Genomic DNA, 19564 nt, shown 5'->3' with positions numbered 1-19564 from the left:
ACATATGGTATCATTCGCCCCCACAATCAACTTTTCTGGTAACATTAGTGGAAGATGGCATTTTAACCAATACACGTAACAAAAAATAAATAAAACTGCAGGACCATTACAAATGCAGTAAACTCATCAATTACAGCTTTGTGGGGCAAAATGCATGCAAACTTCCTAATTTGAATATGGAGTGCACCGACAGAAGTGACTTCACAGAAAAGGACATTGCAAGGAGCATGATAGGTTTTTGATACTTAGAGGCACCATGGAAGTGACTTTAGAATAAGTTGCCATAGTAATCCAAGTGGCAAATAACTCTGTGGGGCAAAATACCTAAATGGCAGCAACTCTATAGTGATTAGGCTTTAAAAAAAATATTAGCATGATATATTAAAATAAGCTATGAAGTGAATCTCGGAGCTGCAGATTAGACACAGTACGATTAAATGATTTGCCCAGGATCACACACTTTTGGTTAAACGGTGAAACTGGGATGTGGACAATTGAGTTGATATAGATATTTTATTAAGGATTCGCTTTGCATATCAAAGTGCTAAAATACTACTTTATAGCAATGCCTTGGAACCCAACCACATTACATAATAAATTAACTTTACACTATATACATTGCCATAGAAATATGTTGAGCAATAAGAGAATGGCTTTAGTTGTATTCTCCCCATCATGTATGCAAAGTCAGAATGGCATAATGCAGATTAATGTGAGCCTAACAAATCCTCCTTGGGTTTTAAAGCCACAGTCATTATTTCATAAATCATGCAGCATTATGCACCCGTCTCACTTGGGGGGGTGGGTGGAGGGAGGGAAGGAGGGAGGGAGGGAGGGAGGGGGTGTGTGTGTGTGTGTGTGTGTTAGTGTTAAAGCGTGTCTATGGCCGTTTTATAATATTCGAGGAATGAGCCAGGCGTCAACCTTAAACTTTGTGAATCTGCTGTGCTAATCCTTTCACCTTATAAATGCAAAGCCAATGACATACTGTTGTTTTGCCAATCCTACACAAAGGACTGGATTAAGCAAGGAATGCAAGCATGGAGCAGGGCCCTACTTTCTTAGAAACCTGCCCTCCCGTGACTGGGCCCCGCCTTGTGCGTCGGCTTGTTTACAGGGTGGCACTGCGAATGTCAAGGGATGAGCGGAACTCCCCAGCGTGGCTCCGTTTGGGAGCAACACTGAAGTAGTCAGTAGCTGCAACAGCTTCCGGAAATGAAAAGCCTGCTGCCAATGCTTGGCCAGGAGCCAGTAATGAGCAGCAGGGCGTTGCTTGCACTGGGCCTGTGGAGGTAAACGGCAGGTCTGTGCTTTGTCCTGCAGAACCCACCAGAGTTCACTAATACAACTTAATTTCCCTGCCCCCTGCTATATACTGCCTTGTTCCTGTGTGCATTTAATGAAACGCTGTAATGTGTCTAAAATGGTGACCTTTTCCCTTAACACCTGCGTTTCAAGTTATTTATTTTTCTTCTTTTTTTCCTTGCAGTGATGAGCAGCATCGAGACTTTTTAATGGAAAGACGGGATCTGGCGATCGATTTTATTTTTTCCCTGGTGCTGATCGAAGTCTTAAAGCAGGTATGGTGGCCAGCACTGCAGTCACTTGCTCTATGGTGAACGCCCAGGGATGCAGGCCTGATCCCTATGTTCACATGCACAGCTCCCTAGCCCTGACTCCACGAGCTATTAGTTTACTTGCACTCTGTTGTTCACGAGGGACAGCGATAAAGTGAGTTTAAGCGGCCTTTTGTTGACCGCGGACCAGTGATCTTAAAACTCTGGGGCCGAAGGGTGTCCTGGTGGGCGTTGAGGTGGCGGGCACAAGGCTCTTCCAAAAGGGAGTATGGTGACTGATTTTAATAGAAAATATAAGCAGAAATGGCAGCTAGGGGGGCCCAGCAGCAATATTGTTACTCAAAGAGGGGGTCTGCAACCCCATTTTTACTCAATGGGGGCTCAGCATAAAAAAGTTTGAATACCACTGCCGCAGACATTAGTTGTAGCCTGAAAGGACAACCAGCCATAATGCAGAAGAACTGCGATGGCTGAAGTACACACATTGTGAACTAGTTACTGTTTTGTCTATTCACGTTTGTTCCTCTCCACCCCTGCAAACCTACCAGATGAGCAATGGCTGGTGAGTGCGCCCATGCCACATTTACAGTCCTACCGTGATTCTCAGTCCACAACTAAGAGCAAAAAGACCCTGCCTCAAAATACCCCAAATTTTACAGTCCAGCCTACAATATTGTGCAATTTGTTAAACACACCACCACAGTGCACCAGACACTACTGGTTGGGGGCAACGGGCACTCCCCTCTACATGGCAGCACATGACACGCACACTGACGTTATTCTCCTTGGAAGGTCGCTTTCACAAAATATATATCTTCTTTTCAGTGAAAATGTCAGTTCCACTTTCAGACAGATGAACCCCGTCCTTGTGATACATCTCCTAGCTTCTGATTGGTCCATGATTTGCTCATCAAATGCCTGTGATTCGATGTCCACTGGGGTATTTCGGTGTCTGTGCAGCCACATTATATGGCCCCGCTGGCAAATCTTTTCCCCCAATGCCTTCTCGTTATGTGCAACCATGCCCAAAACAGACCCGAAAATTGCCTTGCTATCCATGCCATTTCTCCAATACACTTCGAAAGGCACAGCGACCAAATCCGGCACTGGGAGATTGCCCTTGTCCCAGGCTTCCATTGCTACCCGACAAGAGTTGTAAATAAACTGTCGTCCATAAAGGGGGGGGGCAGTGTAAGCTTTTGGTTCACCTCCTGCAGCGAGGGCCCTGCTCTTGAATCCAGGGCAGTGCCCACTTTACTCAAAGGCAGCCGCGCCACACATCGTGAAAACAAATCATCTTCTAAAATTATTGACAAGAAAACATATCACATGGCAGGAAACCCTGAAATTGAAGGAAAAGGTACATCCGTCCGCCCCACGGTAACCCAGGATTAATCGATCATTGCAAAATGACACCTGCCAATGTGTTGCCACCAATGCCTTACGTGCCCTTACTGCTTGGCATACTGATGATGTTGTCACCTGCTTGACTGGGAAAATGATAACCGCTAAAAAACATCTATATGCAGAACACAGCATAACCAACCTAGCGAACTTGACACTCACCACCCATCTGACATTCATTTTTAAATAAAACTCAGCATGGCATTCCTACACTGTATCACTGCCTATCCCACTTTGAGTTCCTTGCACACCTCTTGTAACCAAAAGTACAGGAGACAGATGAACCCCCCCAAAGAATCTCTGGATAGACCAACAAGAGCAGGGTGAGCCACAAAGATTTGATTTCTCAACTATTACAACATTGGACATGAGGTCTCTCGATCCATCATGAGACCAACGTCCTTTGCAGAGAATCTATTACCTCCTAGGATTATCTTAGAACATAAAGATATCTTCATACCCTTCCTTACACGTCTGGTTAATGCACCTTTTTGTGATAGCCATGTACCAGAATCTATTAAAATTGTCACAGTTGCCCGTTAGTAAAAAAAGAACAGGCTTGGACCACAGAGATACTAGTAACTTACGACCAATTACTAACTGCACTTTTCTATTGAACATTCTAGATAAAGCGGCTACGCTGCAGTTGCAAGCCTATGTGGAAGCAAATACCATCGTGCACAGGCAACAATCAGAATTCAGGCCGGCCCACAGCACGGACACAGCTATGGTTGATCTCCAGACCCAAATGTTCAGCATTATGGACAAGAGCAGGTCGAGCATGCTGGTGCTACTGGATCTGTCTGCGACCTTTGATTTGCTAGACGATGAACAACTTCTCTGGAGCATATGGGAGGATGCTCTTTGAAGGCAATCAGATGGGTACTCTCCTTTCTCGCCAATCGAAGATCGAAAATTCATTGGGGCACTGCCTTCTCGGCTTTGGCGCCCATTAATTGTGGAGTACCGCAGGGGGCTAGTCTGTCTCCCCTACTTTTTAATCTTTACCTTAGACTACTCTATACAGTCCTCGAGGACACTGGAGTATTCTTTACAAATTACGCTGAAAATACTCAGCTAGTGATAGAACTGAGTGGAAACTACAAGACAGATGCCTATAACTTCGAGACAGTTTACAACACCATAGAGGTCTGGATGACATCCAAGTGGATGTGTTTGAATGGGAATAAAACAGAGTTACTGATTCTTTGGCTCATGGAAGGCACCTGCCAAATTGGGACATGAATGAGACTTTTCAGATCAAGGACTCCACCATTAAGGTCCAAGAAAAGGTGAAGACCCTGGGAATCGCATTAGAGGCATCACTAAGCGCAGAGTCTCATGTTGCAACTTAAACAGAAGTTGCCAATACTATCTACGTCTGCTCAATCATATCACACCATTCGTGAATGAAAAGAGCAGCGTCATTCTTGCGAGGGCTGGATTATGGAAATGCACTAATGTTAGGAGCAAACAAGGGTTGCATCACAAGATGTCAGATCATTCAGAACAGCGCAGTGAGAATCATTAGGAGAAGAACTAAAAGCGAGCATACAACGTCAGCCAGAAGAGCCCTACATTGGCTAGCAATTAAGGAACATATTGCGTTTAAGGCCGCTTAGACACCTTGCCAATCGTTGAGATCTGAATGTAGGGTTCAGATCGTCTGCTCAGCCTTTAAACGTGCGAACGGGCTAGGGAGATTGTTCCTGTTAAAAGTAGCCCAAGCATGGAATGGACTACCGAATGCTGTCAAATTAGAGGGTAACTATCTGGCTTTCCCGGAAGGCCCTGAAGACAGCCATGTTTAAATAGCTACTTCAGTTTCCCCAAGGTTTACCAATACGTATCTAGCTATCTGGTGTCCGGTATGTTGTTCCTCTGTCTAAATGTATGCGCCCTGATACCTGCTGGCTTCAGCGCAATATAAATGTACAAATAAGAATAAATCTTCCGGCCTTATAGCCAGAGCTTTCCATTCCGTGCTTCCTGACCTATTCAGCTCTGTGCCAAAGCTGAAGATTCTGTTCATACCTTATGCCATCCTGCTACTCACTGCCCAAAGCTCCAGGGATAAAACCTAATGATTAATTGTACCAGTTCATTTTTATACAGGGGGACCATAGCACCACTCTTATAGTGGTGTGCCGTCCTTGAGCGCTGAATCTTACAAGTATGTAGTTAGGTTCTTGCTGTGGCATAACCTCACTAGATATTTCATTTTCACAGTGGGCAGCTTAGACCACTGCTCCAACATTTCCAATCCTCTGACCACCCATGCCCAACACCATCCACTTGCCTATCCGTGCACAGTGCCTCTTCAGCTGTATGCACCGTTCACGCTAAGAAGAAAGGGGGCATGTTCTGCCTACACGGATCCTCCACCTGCTACCCTTTGGACACAACACCTGCCATTGCAGGTGACAATCAAGATAGAAGGCTATGCCCATGAGTGGCACAAGTGATTACTTGCACTCACAAATTGGTATTCTACGTCATTAAGTGATCCTGCCCCTCTGCCACATACTTTGTAAAGCACACAGGTCTTTCCTTTACTGGTTTCATTGGTCTCAGAAGGCCAAAGCTTCTACCTGGATTTCCATATCAAATGGTGTAACTCGCCCAATCAAGCCACTTCCATCATGCAATTTCATGTGCAATTCGCAAACTTTAAAGCAGTTAGGCTGCATTTTGTAACAATGCAACATTACTGAAAGGACCCCAGCTCAGTACCGGAAGAATGTCCGCATTCTTCATTAGTATAAATTACTGCATACCGAAAACAGGCCATCACCCATGGTCCAAAAAAAACCTCCCAAGCCTAAAGTACGGGGGAGCACCAGCATGTTCAGCAACATAAGATCTACTGTTGCATGTACTTCCTTTGAAACTGCATTTGTGCTGTCTCTTGGCTAATAGCTTTTTTTTTAAAGGAAATTCATAGAAATACTCTTGCACAAATGAGATATTTTTAAAAACGTTTTTAATAAGAAAGCCTACTGATAAGGGCTCTAACAGGCACTTTTAGTCCATAACAATAGGCAAATACTCCCTAAAAAGGAAAATGCAGAGTAAAAATACTACAAAAAGAAATGGGAAACGGACAGGTAGGAGCCTCGGCCCCTACTTTCACCTGCACAGCTCCGCGTGTATCTTTGGCCCACTAGCGTAAGTAGTACCACTGTAAGAAACTACTATTACTGCCTGATCCAAATAGGTACAAATGTATCTTTTTTTAATATGCATTAATAAGTAGGTGCAAAGAAACATTTATTACAAAAGCATTTTTGTTGCACAGTTTAATCCTATTTTTACTCCCATTGGGAATAGGATTTAGTTTTTTACACTCTAAAATAAAACAATTTTTTACTCCCAAATAAAATGAAATAGGTACTAAAATACTCCCACTCGAAAATCTTATCTGGGCCACTGCCTATTTATAAAAAAAATAACACAATTCATTTTAATAAAAATAAAAACGATAGTTAAACATTTGAAAGCGTTGTCTTCAGTGATCCAGTAAGGTGTCTTCTTTATCTCATTCTTAGCCTCATACTGCAGATTGCGGCAAGTTATCGTTCTCCTCTCCTGCCTAAACTCGACCCCTACACATGATTCACTAATGCATGTGCAAGCGGGCACGAGTAGGACTGAGAGCCACTCTCCTAATAAAAAGGAGCAGTCCAAAGACCGCACTATTCAATATGATCCGTTGACACCAGGACAATATGATCATTCAGCGCTTCATAGTAAATAAGCCACAGATTCACACAATCCGCAGCGAAACCCGCGTAGAGAACGACCTTAAGTGTGATACTTGGTGCAATCTTGAGCATGAGGTAAAAGATGAGATCAAAAGATTCTTGAATGAAGTGTTTGGACCTAACCAGTGAATGCCTACAATAATGATGACAAAGATGAGATCAATAGGATATTGGATATCATTATTTTTTTTCATTTTGGGTTTAACGAATGAAAAACAAAATTGATACACACAAAAAACAGCCTCATTGAAATTTGGATCGTCATGTGAACAGATCTGCACGAGAAACCAATAAAAAAAAAAAAAAGAATTTTAACTATATTGCAATCGCTGAAGATGACACTTTCAAATGTGTATGTATAGTTTGTTCGTGGTTGTTATTTTGATTAAAAGGAGTCATTTATTTATAAAGAATTTTTCTTATTAAAATAACACTTTTTAAAGATGTAAGCACCACGAGTATTTCCATTAATTTCCCTTACATCCTCTCAATACACGAGGCCATTCAAGGGGTGCTGTCCATGGTGATTCATGGTTGGCACACTCTTCAGGATCAGGGACAGCCGCACATGGCCATGTTACCATTGACGGTTCTGTTTGTTTTTCGTCCGCAATTTCCTCGTGTGCACTTTCTCTGTGCACTTTGGTGCAATGCGTTTTTTACTGATTTGTATTAAGTGGCGGAGTCACACACACACACATCCTGCACTCTCTATCCCCCCCACACATAACATCTATTTAAAAAACAGAACCGGGGAAAAAACATCAAACAAAAGTGCACACAAGGAAACTGACAACGAAATACAAATGCATCACACCATGGACATCACCAGACCATGGTTATCCATTGCCTCTCAATAGTTATCCGTGGTTGTCCATGTGTACCAAATGGTTGTCCACAGCCATAAGACTATGTATGCACCCCACTGCAAGTATTCACTTATCGCAAGGGCCCATTCAAAATGCAAAGGCGAGCAAGCACCCCATTCCATATTGAGTTAAACTTTATGTAAGCGGGACCATCACTTGGTCTCTTCATGTAAACTTTCTGCTCTCACCATAATTAACCAACAATCCATGTCTAAACACTTGTGCCCTCCAAATAACTTGACACTCGTTGGCGACCATTGGGGGGAGGCCCTTCTATATTCTCATATCAGGCTCGCGTCTAGCTCCTCCCGGCAGTGCTCTGTCCCTTCCACTCCAGGGGCAGATCTTTAATACCCCATCTCAGGACTTTGGTCAAGGGAAATCCTTGCTATCCTGCTAATCGCTCTGCCTACTGTGAACCTACCAATGAAAGGCTGCCTACAAATAGTTAAACCACAAGACCGGCCTCAATGCGTACTAAAGATGGCCAAACCAGCTTCAATATGTTAAAGGGCAAGGCCACACGTAAGTACTCCATTCATCATGTGTATTCCTGCATAGGGCTTGTGGTGTGCTGAGTCACAGCATTGCCCAACCCTCTTAAATTGCCCCAGGTGCCGCTGCAGACATTAATTAGTAGGGTGAAAAATGAGCTGTGTGCTAGCTACCACTTCATTCAGTCTTTGTATAACTCTTACAAACAATACTGGTATATAACATAATTTCTCTTCATACAATATCTAATATTGAGAGAAATTTGGGGCCTCAACCCATCTTTCTGTGAGACACAATATGAGTGGGTTTCGACAAACAATTTGGTTACAAGCCAGAGTATCTCTACTGAATGCATATTACATAAAATATCCTCTTTTTTGTTGGTAATCATCACAAAATCTCTTATTTGAGGGAGCCCTATGGGTGTGGTATCTGGCTGCTGCTGCGGTAGACGACCTTTCAAATCGCATTTTCAGCCAGAGTCTTGCGTTGGAGGTCAAGCACATAAGCTAATTGTTGAATTGTGTGACCTTTTTTTAAAGGATCGTTTACTGAGGGTTGTCCTGGGGGGGGGGGCACACCTCACTCCCATGACTACTGTGCATATCTCCACATGGGAAAGAGGGTATTCCACCATGAAGGTAGACCAAGAGTGCTGTATTTCACCATCTTTCCTGCCACCAAACCTTGTAGGTTTGTTTCCAGCCTGGCTAGATTCATGGGTTATGCAACGTAGAAGAGTGATGAATTGAAGGTTTGACTCATTCATAACTACTGCGATTGCTCTTGGCAACCCTCCAAACCATTGATTTTCAGCCCACCCTGCCATTACTTAAGGAGAACAAATAAATACAAAGCAGGCTTTGTCCCACCATGAAAGGGGCAAGCCATTCATTGTAATGATATACAGTGCTATAGTGCGTTTGCGTGTCAGCACTATGTACACAACACTTCACGTAATCAAAAAGAGCTTTCTGCATGAGACCACAAGCAACCAGAGATATGCGTCTGCTTCAGTGGGCACAAGTAGTCTAGTATGGCTTGGCACATCAAGCTCGGCACCCTCTTCTGACATACTTGTCCCACATCGGGTGAACAGCACTGAAGAGTGATGTTGGAAGGTTTTGAATCAGTCCTAACCCAAGGCCCTGCTCATGAAGGGTTGAACATAGGGGAATGTGTTTGATGTATTGGTCACCAGATTACAACCACTGATACATTAACGGTATGCAGGAGCGCCATTGGTGGAGGCTAGGATACCGTATAATGCATCCTCAGTGGAGGCCTACACTGGCCTAACTCCGTTTCCATGGATGTTGTGTAGAGTATCTTCCACCAATATTTATTGGGTGCTGGGTCTCGAATGAATTTCCTTCTCCCAACACGGACAACCGTTGGAGTCATAAAGCTTCCCGCTATTAGTGCAAAAAATGTGGCACAATTTCTCACATGCGCAATAGGGAATGCGAGTGATCTTATTTTACTAAAACATTCCGACGTGCATTTCAGGGACTCCCTTAAATAACGTTTCACGTGATCTCTGTACACTTTATGAAACACATGAATGTCAGCGTCCTGTGTGCACTGTACCAAGAGTAGGAAGTGTGCATCCTGTGTGCCTTAATGTTAAATGTTTGGTCTACAAACAATTATTTCTAACTGTCCTCCGTTCAAAACCCGAGACACTTGATATAAAAATGTACGTTTGGGGATGAAGTATGTCGCCTTACTACTCGGAAGGGCTTTGTCCATCAAGTCCACATGCAAGTTCGAGAATAAATAACGCACGTTTTATTTTAATTGGGGCTTAAATTAAAATACTTGTGTCAATTTGCCAGCATTAAGATCACGATTTAGACAGTACCTCATGATTCAGTTCACAAACTGAGGTCAACATTTGTTGTCTTTAATATTTAGTTCATTATTATTCTTGATCTGTTTCTCCTCTGCTTCGCACTTTCCACTCTCCCCCTTCCATGCACTTTTCCCCTCCCCCTTTCCCATGCACTTGCGCGTTCTCAATGTCACTGGGCCTAGTAAGATCGTTGTTTTGTTCTCCCCTGTTCCCCTCCCATGCCTTGTCGCGCTCCGAAACACTTGTGTACCAGCCCAATAGTAATAAAATATCGATTCAATTCTCTGTGGCCCAGCAGTAAATGAAAACTTTGAGAATGCCTGGCCAGTTTCCGTTGGTCAGAGAGAGAGCACAGGGGTGGACTAGGGAGAACCATAAGAGGTCCTGTAAATAATGTTCAAAGTGGCCCGATATTACACATTTTCAGCAAACCCACCTCTTTTCCTATGAGAACATGTGAAAGTAAAACACAAGAGGCCCAGGGTGCAGAGGCCTATTGGGAAATCTCCAGAGTTACTTGTAGGTCAGTACACCTGTGGGAGCGCACTGCGCCATAGTGTGGGCGGGGCAGTTTCTTCTTATGGAGCCCGAGAAGCTACCAAGTCAACCTCCAAGGGCCTTTGGACTGGGAGTGCTTGGCAACCATGATGTCTCTCCTTGAGAACGGCAATATATGCAGCTTCTTGGCAGGGAGGTAGGCTTAGTTCCCATGCTCCCGGGAGGCCCAAATATATAACAAATTACCAAGAAAGTGAGCTAAACGGTGGGGGCGAAGAAGCAGAGTGACCTGTGAGAGGCACCAAGTGATGACGAATGGACCGTCATTATTTAGAAATGTGCGAGTGTAAACACAGCAATTTAAAGGGCTAGTGCCAAATGGATACTTGTATTCAGTTAGCTACGTGATAGGTGGTCCAAGAAGAGATGACATCAGGAGAGAACATTGTAACTTCATATTGCAAATGTACCTTCAATGTAGATGTTTTAACGTAACAGAGAGCCCACTCTCAATGTCATTGCTTTTCATGAGCTCTCCAGGACAGACTTTCTATGTAGCCCGTGTGATTGATAACAGAAGGCATAATTAGGTGATCTTTTAAAGATGGGATTGCGTGGGATATTCATCACACTGGGTTACAAAGAAGGTGCTCAATGGCTAAATAGTCCATCTTTACCCCATTATGTAACCCTTGTGTTTAATATGCCATGTGATCCCAACTAAATAGATGGTACTTCAAAAATGTGTGTTTTGAGCTACCACATAGGCTTTTCATTACCGGATCCTCGTAATGATGCCTCTAGTGAGATCGCCTGCTGGGGGCCATAGGGTGAGCCTGGAATCCAGAGACCTCTCTGTGATAGATGCACGAGAGGTGTACAGGGGATCCTCCCTTTTGCCCCCCCCCCCATCCCCTTTTCTGTTTTTTGTTGTCTGTCATGTGAGCGCCTTGCTGCCTTTGGGTGTGTGGCGTGATATTAAAGATATATAGATAGATCCCCATCCCATCTCTGGCCTCATTTGTATAACGAGTACCCTGACCACTCCACATTATGCCCTGAGAACTGTGGTTGTACGTTTGTTGGGATATCAAGTTGAAGTGAGCGGCTTATTGTGCACTATTTGCACTGTGCCTGGAGCCCATGAGCAAAGTTCTGCACACAGTAAGATGGTAATGGTTCAGGTGGAGATGTTTTTACAAAACTACTTGCAGAACATGCTTGTTTGCAGGGAACCCGGATCGTCCTGGAAGAATCGGAAGTTGCACTGTAAAGCAAAGGCCCTGGGACAACCAGTTGATATCTGTGGTGGGGAGCACTAGTACTACTTCCACCATGGTGACAATGTCTTTTATAATGTCAGAAAGAACCACCATCGAGTGGCCCACTTCCCAGTTAAAACCACTTGGAGACTAGGTACTCCATTATCCACAACCCAATCCATGGTCACACTTGCACCTGCATACAATCACACAACTGTATGGCCTGACCCCTGCCAAGCAGCCCTGCTGAAGTGGACAAAGGTCTAGTGTTGGTGCTTGGAGTTAAAGTACAGAGGGGTTCATGTGGAGGACAGTGAAGGAGGGTAGAACCTGGCGGCAGAGCAAGGAGGTGCAGGGGGGAGGGGGAGAGGAGCGAAGGAGAATGGCAGTGCAGTAAGGAGATTGAGAAGCAGGGGGAGGTACAGAAGAGAGGGGATCATGCCAGGGAAGGGGCAGAGAGGTAGAATAAGAGAGAATGTTGACGGTGAAAGCAGAGGCAAAGGAGTGGGAGAGAAAGAACAAAGAGGAAGAAGAGAGGGACTGGAGTAAGGGCATAGTAAGGTTAATGGATGAGAGTGGATTAAGCAAAGTGAGGGGGCATACGGGAGGTGGTGGACAGACACAGAAGTATTGAGGTAGTCAGGAGCAGGAATCACTGAGGCAGGATGGAAGGAGGAGGGAGCAGGAATGGCTGAGTCAGGGCAGAAGGAAGGATGCTAGGGACATGCGTGTACCCCCAGAATCTCGCTACTCCAAAGGTTTATTGACTGGTGGAATTGCCTGAGGTCACAGCCAACAAACATGAAAGCAAACAGAACCAGTTGCTAAAATCCACCATTAGAGGATGCTTAGGCATGGACCCATGTGCATTTCCCTGATGTACTGTAGCATTAACAGACCTATGGGTACAGGTGGGGGTACCTGGTAGAAGCATCCAGGTGGGCCAGAAACAGGATGAATTATCCTACCTGGTAGAAGCATCCAGGTGGGCCAGAAACAGGATGAATTAGACTACCTGGTAGAAGCATCCAGGTGGGCCAGAAACAGGATGAATTATCCTACCTGGTAGAAGCATCCAGGTAGGCCAGAAACAGGATGAATTAGCCTACCTGGTAGAAGCATCCAGGTGGGCCAGAAACCGGATGCATTAGCCTTCCATGTTTTATTTTTTGCAGAATTGTTTTTCTCAGATTTTTCCACCTTATTTTACTACAAAATGTGGGGTGGTGGGAGACCACCCAACTCTGCTTTCCTCTTGCACACCACCCACCCTCTCCCTTTATATACTATACTCCAACTTAACCAGATATAAGCCTGTAGTTAAAAAAGCTGTTAAAGGAATTAGAGAAAACTAAATTGCCATTCGACAAAAGTGAGCAATACCCAGAAATTGACACTTTTAACAGCAACAAAGACCAAACAATAGCCTAGAAAGTCAAAGACACTATAAATCCAAGATACCGAGAGTGACTCCCTTGCCACTAAGAATTCGGAACCAAACTATCTGAAGGAAAGCCTGAGAATTCTTAAAACCCATCCCATGGGCGCAGTCAAACCTAATCCCATTGCGTTGAGACCAAATTTATTTTAAGTATTTATTCATTTGTATCGCACAAAGCTCAAAGGCAACTAGGCGCTGTGAATTGCTTAAGGATACGGTTACAGGTTACAAGTCTTGAATGACATCAGCTTTGTTACATATTCACACAATTATACACACGTCTTGTATGACACTGAATTCGTTGCATATATACACATTTGCACATTACTACATTTCCTCTTTGCAACATATAATTGGGCATATGGCAAATTAACGATTGGTCTATGAGGAAATGTGGCTAATGAAGGGGGTCAGATCTAAAGAGTAGAGTATTTAGATTCTTTCTAAATGACCAAAAGTATGTGTCATTTCTCAGTTGGGTAGGGAGGGCATTCCACAGTTTAGGTGCTATTGCTGGGAATCTGGAGCCTCTATACCTATGGGTAATAAGCAGGTTTGTATAAGCAGAGCGATTTGGTCTATTGGAATGGGCTTTGTAGATGAGATTACTTAAGTATTTTGGTTCCTTGTTCACCATACCTTGGTCAGTGATCGTCAGTATTTTAAATTTGATCCTATCATGGATAGGGAGCCAGTGGATGCTCCTCCTGATAGAAGAGATGTGTTCATGGTTTGGGATGTTTATCGCAGCTCTTATAGCATTATTTTGTGCCGTTTGTAATTTGATATTTCTAGTACTTGTTCCTGCAAAAAGTGAGTTACAGTAATCGATTTTGGAGAGTATTAGGGCCCTAGCCAAGGTGATGGAGTTTTATGAAGAGAGGAAAGGTCTACTGGCTCTTATTAGTTTGGCCGTGTAAGCTGCTGAGGAAACAGTAGCATTGATCTGCCTATTTAAGGTGAGTGATGAGTCGATGTGAATCCCCAAAGTTTTTATTTTGTTGGCTACCGTATGTTATTGCCATTGATGATAAATGATTTGTAGAGATGGGGGAGGTTGCTAAGTTTGGTTTTGTTTCTGATGAGGATAAACTGTCTTATCATCATTGAGGCACAATTAGTTAAGGGGCATCCAGGCCTGTATTGCGAGGTAGATTTTGTTTAGATTTTTGGATTCTGTGTCATAGCATCCAGTGATTGGAATGAGTATTTGGGTATCATCCGCATAGTTTGTATACGTGATGCCCATTTTATCAAGTTTGTCAAACAGGAGCTTGGTAAATGCATTACATAGTGTGGGTGATGCACAAACCTTGTGGAACACCACAAGTCACAGGGACAGGAGGGGCTACTGAAGTGTCCGAGAAGACCCTCATGGTCCAAATAGATAGAAATGATTTAATGCACTTGATGGAATCTTGGGAGAATTAGGCAGCGGTCTCAATGTGTTGGCATAAAATGTCATGATTGACCAAATCAAAAGCTGATGAGAGATCTAGTACAAGGAGGATGCACAGTTCCACCTTTGTCTTTGTAATGGTCCATTTGTGGTTTCAGGTCGAGTAAGGCTGCCTCAGTCCCATGGCCAGGTCTGAAGCCTAATTGTCTAAGGCCGAAGAGATGATTGTCTTCTAAGTATTTTTGGATCTGCAGATAGGCTGCCCGATCAATTATTTTAAGTAAAAAAGGTACTGTGGTGATGGGGCGGAAATTAGTAGGGATTTTAGGGTCTAGTGTGGGATTTTGAGCAAGGGTAGGACCCAGGCTGTTTTTAGATCTTTCGGAGCCTGTATTAGTGGTGAATGAGTTATTAATGAGGCTAGTAACAAAAGGTGCAAGTTTGGCCGCACATTCTTTTAGTAAGGTTGCAGGACAGATATCGCCTTTGCATATAGAAGGTTTTAGACTTTTGATGATGTTGATGGTATCTGAAGTAGTGAGTGGAGAGAATGTGAATTTGGTAACCTTGTGGGTGTTCCATGGAGAGAATGTAGTTGGCCTGGTTTGGTTAAGGCTTTTTGTTCTATTTTCCTTTGTAATAGTGAGATTGTGACAGCTAAGGCATTTTGAATATTGCAACACCATAGTTCATCTTTTACAGAGTGATCTGGAGCGGGTGCCGGTGATTCCAATACACAGGAATGGTGAAGAGCTCTCTAGTATTGGATTGGTCATTTGCGATTCTCTGGTTGTAAACGTCACTTTTAGATTTGATAATTTCTTTCTTATATTTGTTGGATAGAGTCTGGAATAAGCTTTTATTTGCTTGAGTTGGCGATTTTAGCCATTTGTTTTCAGCAGATCATTTTAGAGCACGCAAGGCTTTGAGGTCCCGAGTGAACAATGGGTTGATATGAGCTGAGGGTTTGACTTGTTTTCGTTTTAGTGGGGTAACTTTTTCAATAGCTTCCGACATAATTTAATTATATTGGCTGACCAGGATTGAGGGGTCGCTGTTCAGAAGTGTTGATTCAAGGATCAGGGTGAGGAGTGGTAACATGTTGTCTCGGTTGTTATTTTTAGAGTTTCTGAATGGAGCCGTGAGTGTTCGTGGAAGTTGTTTCAGATTTCTGGTAGTATTGGTAGTGGCGAAGATGATAGTGCTGTGATCCCACCAGGGTGATGGGGTATTTAGATTGGATGTTAGTGATGCAGGTATCAGCTAGACAATCTAGGGTACGTCCTTTTTCGTGAATTGGGCCAGAAATCCTTTGTGCGAATCCTTGTGTTTCCATGGTGTTAACCAAGAAACCTGCATGAATGTCTAGTGGGTCGTTCAAGCCTAAATTAAAATCGCCCATGATAATCACTTTGGAGTGAAGTTTCATGTTGTTTGCCAGAAAATGTCGTTTAGTCATCTTCAAAGGTAGTGATAGCACCTGGGGGCCTGTAGACGATGTGAAGTATAAGTGTGCAGGTGGGTGTGAGGGACATTTTTAGGGAAATTATTTCACCTGTGGTGAACAGGGGTTCAAAGGAAATTCTTATATTCAGTGCATTTTTATCTACTAAGGCTACACCTCCTTTTGTGGTTGTTCTATCTTTTCTGTAAATACACTTCTAGATGGTTAGTGTAACACAAGTATTGGTTAACATTACTTATTCCTATGTTCAACTTGTGATACAACCACAGTTTCAGTACTTTGCACTTTTGCAAGAGATTTATTTGTCAGGATGACTTCACAGTGCTGCTACTACTTAACTTCACTTATACTACAATTTACTATGAGGACATTCTCCTTTGCCTCATAGCATTCCACTTTCCATGCGTCACTGAAAGTTTGCATCCACTGACAATAAGATATACCACAACTGCTTTAGTAGTATTAAGACTTGAGACAGACTTTGACGAGATTTACTTCATGGTACCTCAACACATTCCAATGGGCAAGGCACTCTTCCCCCGAATGACTCTCTTCAAAAGGGGCAGCCCCATTGCCTCTCTTGGCTGCCTGGTACAGTAACAACACAAGTTTGCCTTTAAGACCCACTTCTTGCTATCTTTTGGCAATATAGGTTGTGTCAACTTCAACAATGTTTGAGTAGCAAGTGCCCCTTCCCCAACTTTACATTTACTTTCTCTGCCAACTGTTGGCTAACCAATCAAAAGCCTCAGTGCCACTCTTAGCTTCAGGCAATGCTTGCACATGGATGTACTCAGCAAGATTGAACTTCTCTTGGTCTCACATTATTGATAAGTGTGTTCTGGCTCTGAGGAAAATTGCTTTTAGTCTCAAAAGGGCAAATCCTTTTGGCTTTGGCAGTACTTGCTCCTTATTTTCAATGGTGTATGCAAGGATATGGTGTTTAACCCCTTGACTTCTTACATGAGTGTAATTGTTCGTGGGAATGAAGAGTTGGAGTTCAGTATTCCTTTTGAAATCAAAATTTGGCACACTCAACCACTTCTTAATGGTTTTTCTCAAAGGTTAGAGGTTCAACAATGTCTTTTGCGACGTTTATTCTGCACAATGGAAAGCACGCGGCCACTTAACAGAGATTGAGCTTCAAGGATCCAACAGTGGTCTTAGTAGCTTTGGCTCTTCACGCTAGTGAAATGTGAGTTACTCGATCACACGTGAGTGTTACTGCCCCATTGTCCCTTTATTTAAAGACTTCAACGAGTACTTGAGCTCGCTTTAACTTATACATGAGTGAATATTTCAAATGGATACTTCTGCTGGCAGTACTCGTGCAGGGAATCACAACGCCAGGTTTGACTCACCGGCTTCTGTGATCCTTGTTCTGCGGATTGCCCAACTTCTACGAGGAGGAGGAGGAGGAGACTTTAATCAGGGTTTAAGTGAGGGATCCATAGGATTCTCCACAGTTTCATGAGCACATGCCTATGGTTTTGAGTCATGTCTTGTCCCTTGTGTGTGACAGGCCCTAAGTAAGCAAGGTCATACTGGTCTGCACCCTCCTTCGGCTCAACAAACACTATGGAACACCTACCAAGTGATCATGGAAGATCCTAAGGCCGACAAGGCTCGAGTAACAGCCCATGTGTGCTCTAAAGAGGACAAAAGGCAACAGGTGCAGCAGGATCTAAAAAGTCTTAAATGGAACAAATGGAAATAAACAAATATTCAAATAAGGAAAGCTGTGACTGCAACTTGCACTAACTCCACATTGGCATTGCAGATGCACCTTGCCTTTGTCAAGAACATTCCTTACATTAGAGATACACATGCAAATAATATACAGTACAATATCTTATTTACCACTTTCCCAGAAGCAGACATTAGACTTTGTTGCCACAAACTGCAGAATGCCACATTTTAAAGCACTTCAGCACACAACACAAGGCGTGACTGTGTACTGGAAATCAGCTTTCCTCTTTCTTTGCTTGTGAAGTGAAAGAACTCCAACTATTGGAGAAGGAGAATGCGACTGTCACCCGAATGCACCACCAAGTGGTGGGAATATTCTTGGGCAACTATCTTGATCATACTTTTTAAAACAACATCAAAGCAGTATCGGCTGTAAAGCAAAGGAAAATGACACGGGCGATAGAAAGACACAAGGGCAGGGCTAATGCTCGCCTTCCTATCTGTACTGAAAGTCAAATCTGCATTTCATGTCTGATGCATAACTGGCTTCAATTCCGGAAAGTGAGTTCATACTCCATAAACCACTTCACCAGTTTACTGCCACTGGTAAGATTACCAGGAGTACTAAAATAGTAGCAGAAGCAAGCCATATCACAGAAAAATATGGCACCCAAAAATGGTGACAATTACCACTGAAAATAAGTTGAGCTTCTTAGCTGCTCCTAAAAATATCTCAACAGTTAGCAGCTGCCGCAATGTAAACCATGTCATGTGTTGCCACATCACGCATGTGTAATCTTCTGGCAGAGTGTTTTTTCGTGCAGCAGCCCAACACCACCCCAGAATGTTAATTACTGCTGGCAATGCATTTTAACCACACACAGAATGATGTCATGGCACAAATGGCAGAAAAATATTTTGCTGGTGATACATTTAACGCCACAGTGGTATTTATTGCTGACAATCTGTCAGTAGTTTATGCTGTTGGCGGTGCACAGAAGTGACAAATATATATATATACAAGACACCTGTGTTGGAGAGGTATGGCCACCATGGCAGTATTTTTATCACCACCTGCGGTAGTCTCAGAATCAGGCCTAATCTCTTGTAGGGAATGCTCAGTATCTATTTTCACACAAGTCAAGTCAGCTTCCAAATATCATGTCTACGGGCCTCATTACAATTCAGCCGGTCTGGAAACAACTGTGGTGGTTAATCGGCCGCCACTCTTGTTTCCAGACCGGCTGATTCAGAGTCCTGCAGGCGGGTGGTGTCACTCACGCCAGGTCTGACCTGGGGGAAGTAACGCCACCCGTCTGCAGGCGGACATGGAAACACCGGCTCTGTCATAGACAGAACCAGTGTTTCCATGGTCCCCATCCCCACGGAGTCCTATAGGACTCCATGGGAATGGGGATTTACTGAATTCTGCCTCCAGAATTACCGGGTCCCTGGGGTTGTAATGCCCTGGTGATTCCGACAATCACGGAGGTGAAATGGTGTTACCAGTCTGGCGGTAGCCTGCCGGTTTTTCCGGCACGGCTACCGCCGGACTCGTAATGAGGCCCTATGTGTAATTTAATGATGAACAGACATTTGTCAAGAACACATTCACCAATGGGGTTTAGTCCTTGTACGGAAAACATATAAGCCCAGAAAATGCACGTGTGACTTTTTTTTTAAGCAAAAGCCTGATGTGATGTGTTATTCGGTATTTTCTTTTTTTGATTGTCGCAGTAAAGGAAAGACTGTAACACCGAAAAACACAGAAAACATTAAATATATAAAGGGTAGTGGGGTAAGCTGTTAAAATGGGTCGGGTTGGGGTGACTTATGATCATAAGTA

General features: G+C 43.5%; 1 protein-coding gene across 7 annotated transcripts in view; it reads left to right on the top strand.

The window, feature by feature from the left end:
- The window catches only part of FRY (FRY microtubule binding protein), a 1191674-nt gene that overhangs the window by 496852 nt on the left and 675258 nt on the right, over positions 1–19564 (top strand). For all 7 annotated transcript variants that reach the window (XM_069639765.1, XM_069639761.1, XM_069639760.1 and 4 more), the window contains exon 5: positions 1490–1580. In XM_069639765.1, the coding sequence (XP_069495866.1) occupies positions 1490–1580 (91 nt within the window). The remainder of the gene's footprint in view (positions 1–1489; positions 1581–19564) is intronic.

This window comes from Ambystoma mexicanum, chromosome 7q (assembly GCF_040938575.1).
Source record: "Ambystoma mexicanum isolate Mex_15411 chromosome 7q, UKY_AmexF1_1, whole genome shotgun sequence".
NCBI lineage: Eukaryota > Metazoa > Chordata > Amphibia > Caudata > Ambystomatidae > Ambystoma > Ambystoma mexicanum.
Note: the sequence above shows the minus strand (reverse complement) of the source record. Positions and strands in the feature narration are given on the sequence as shown.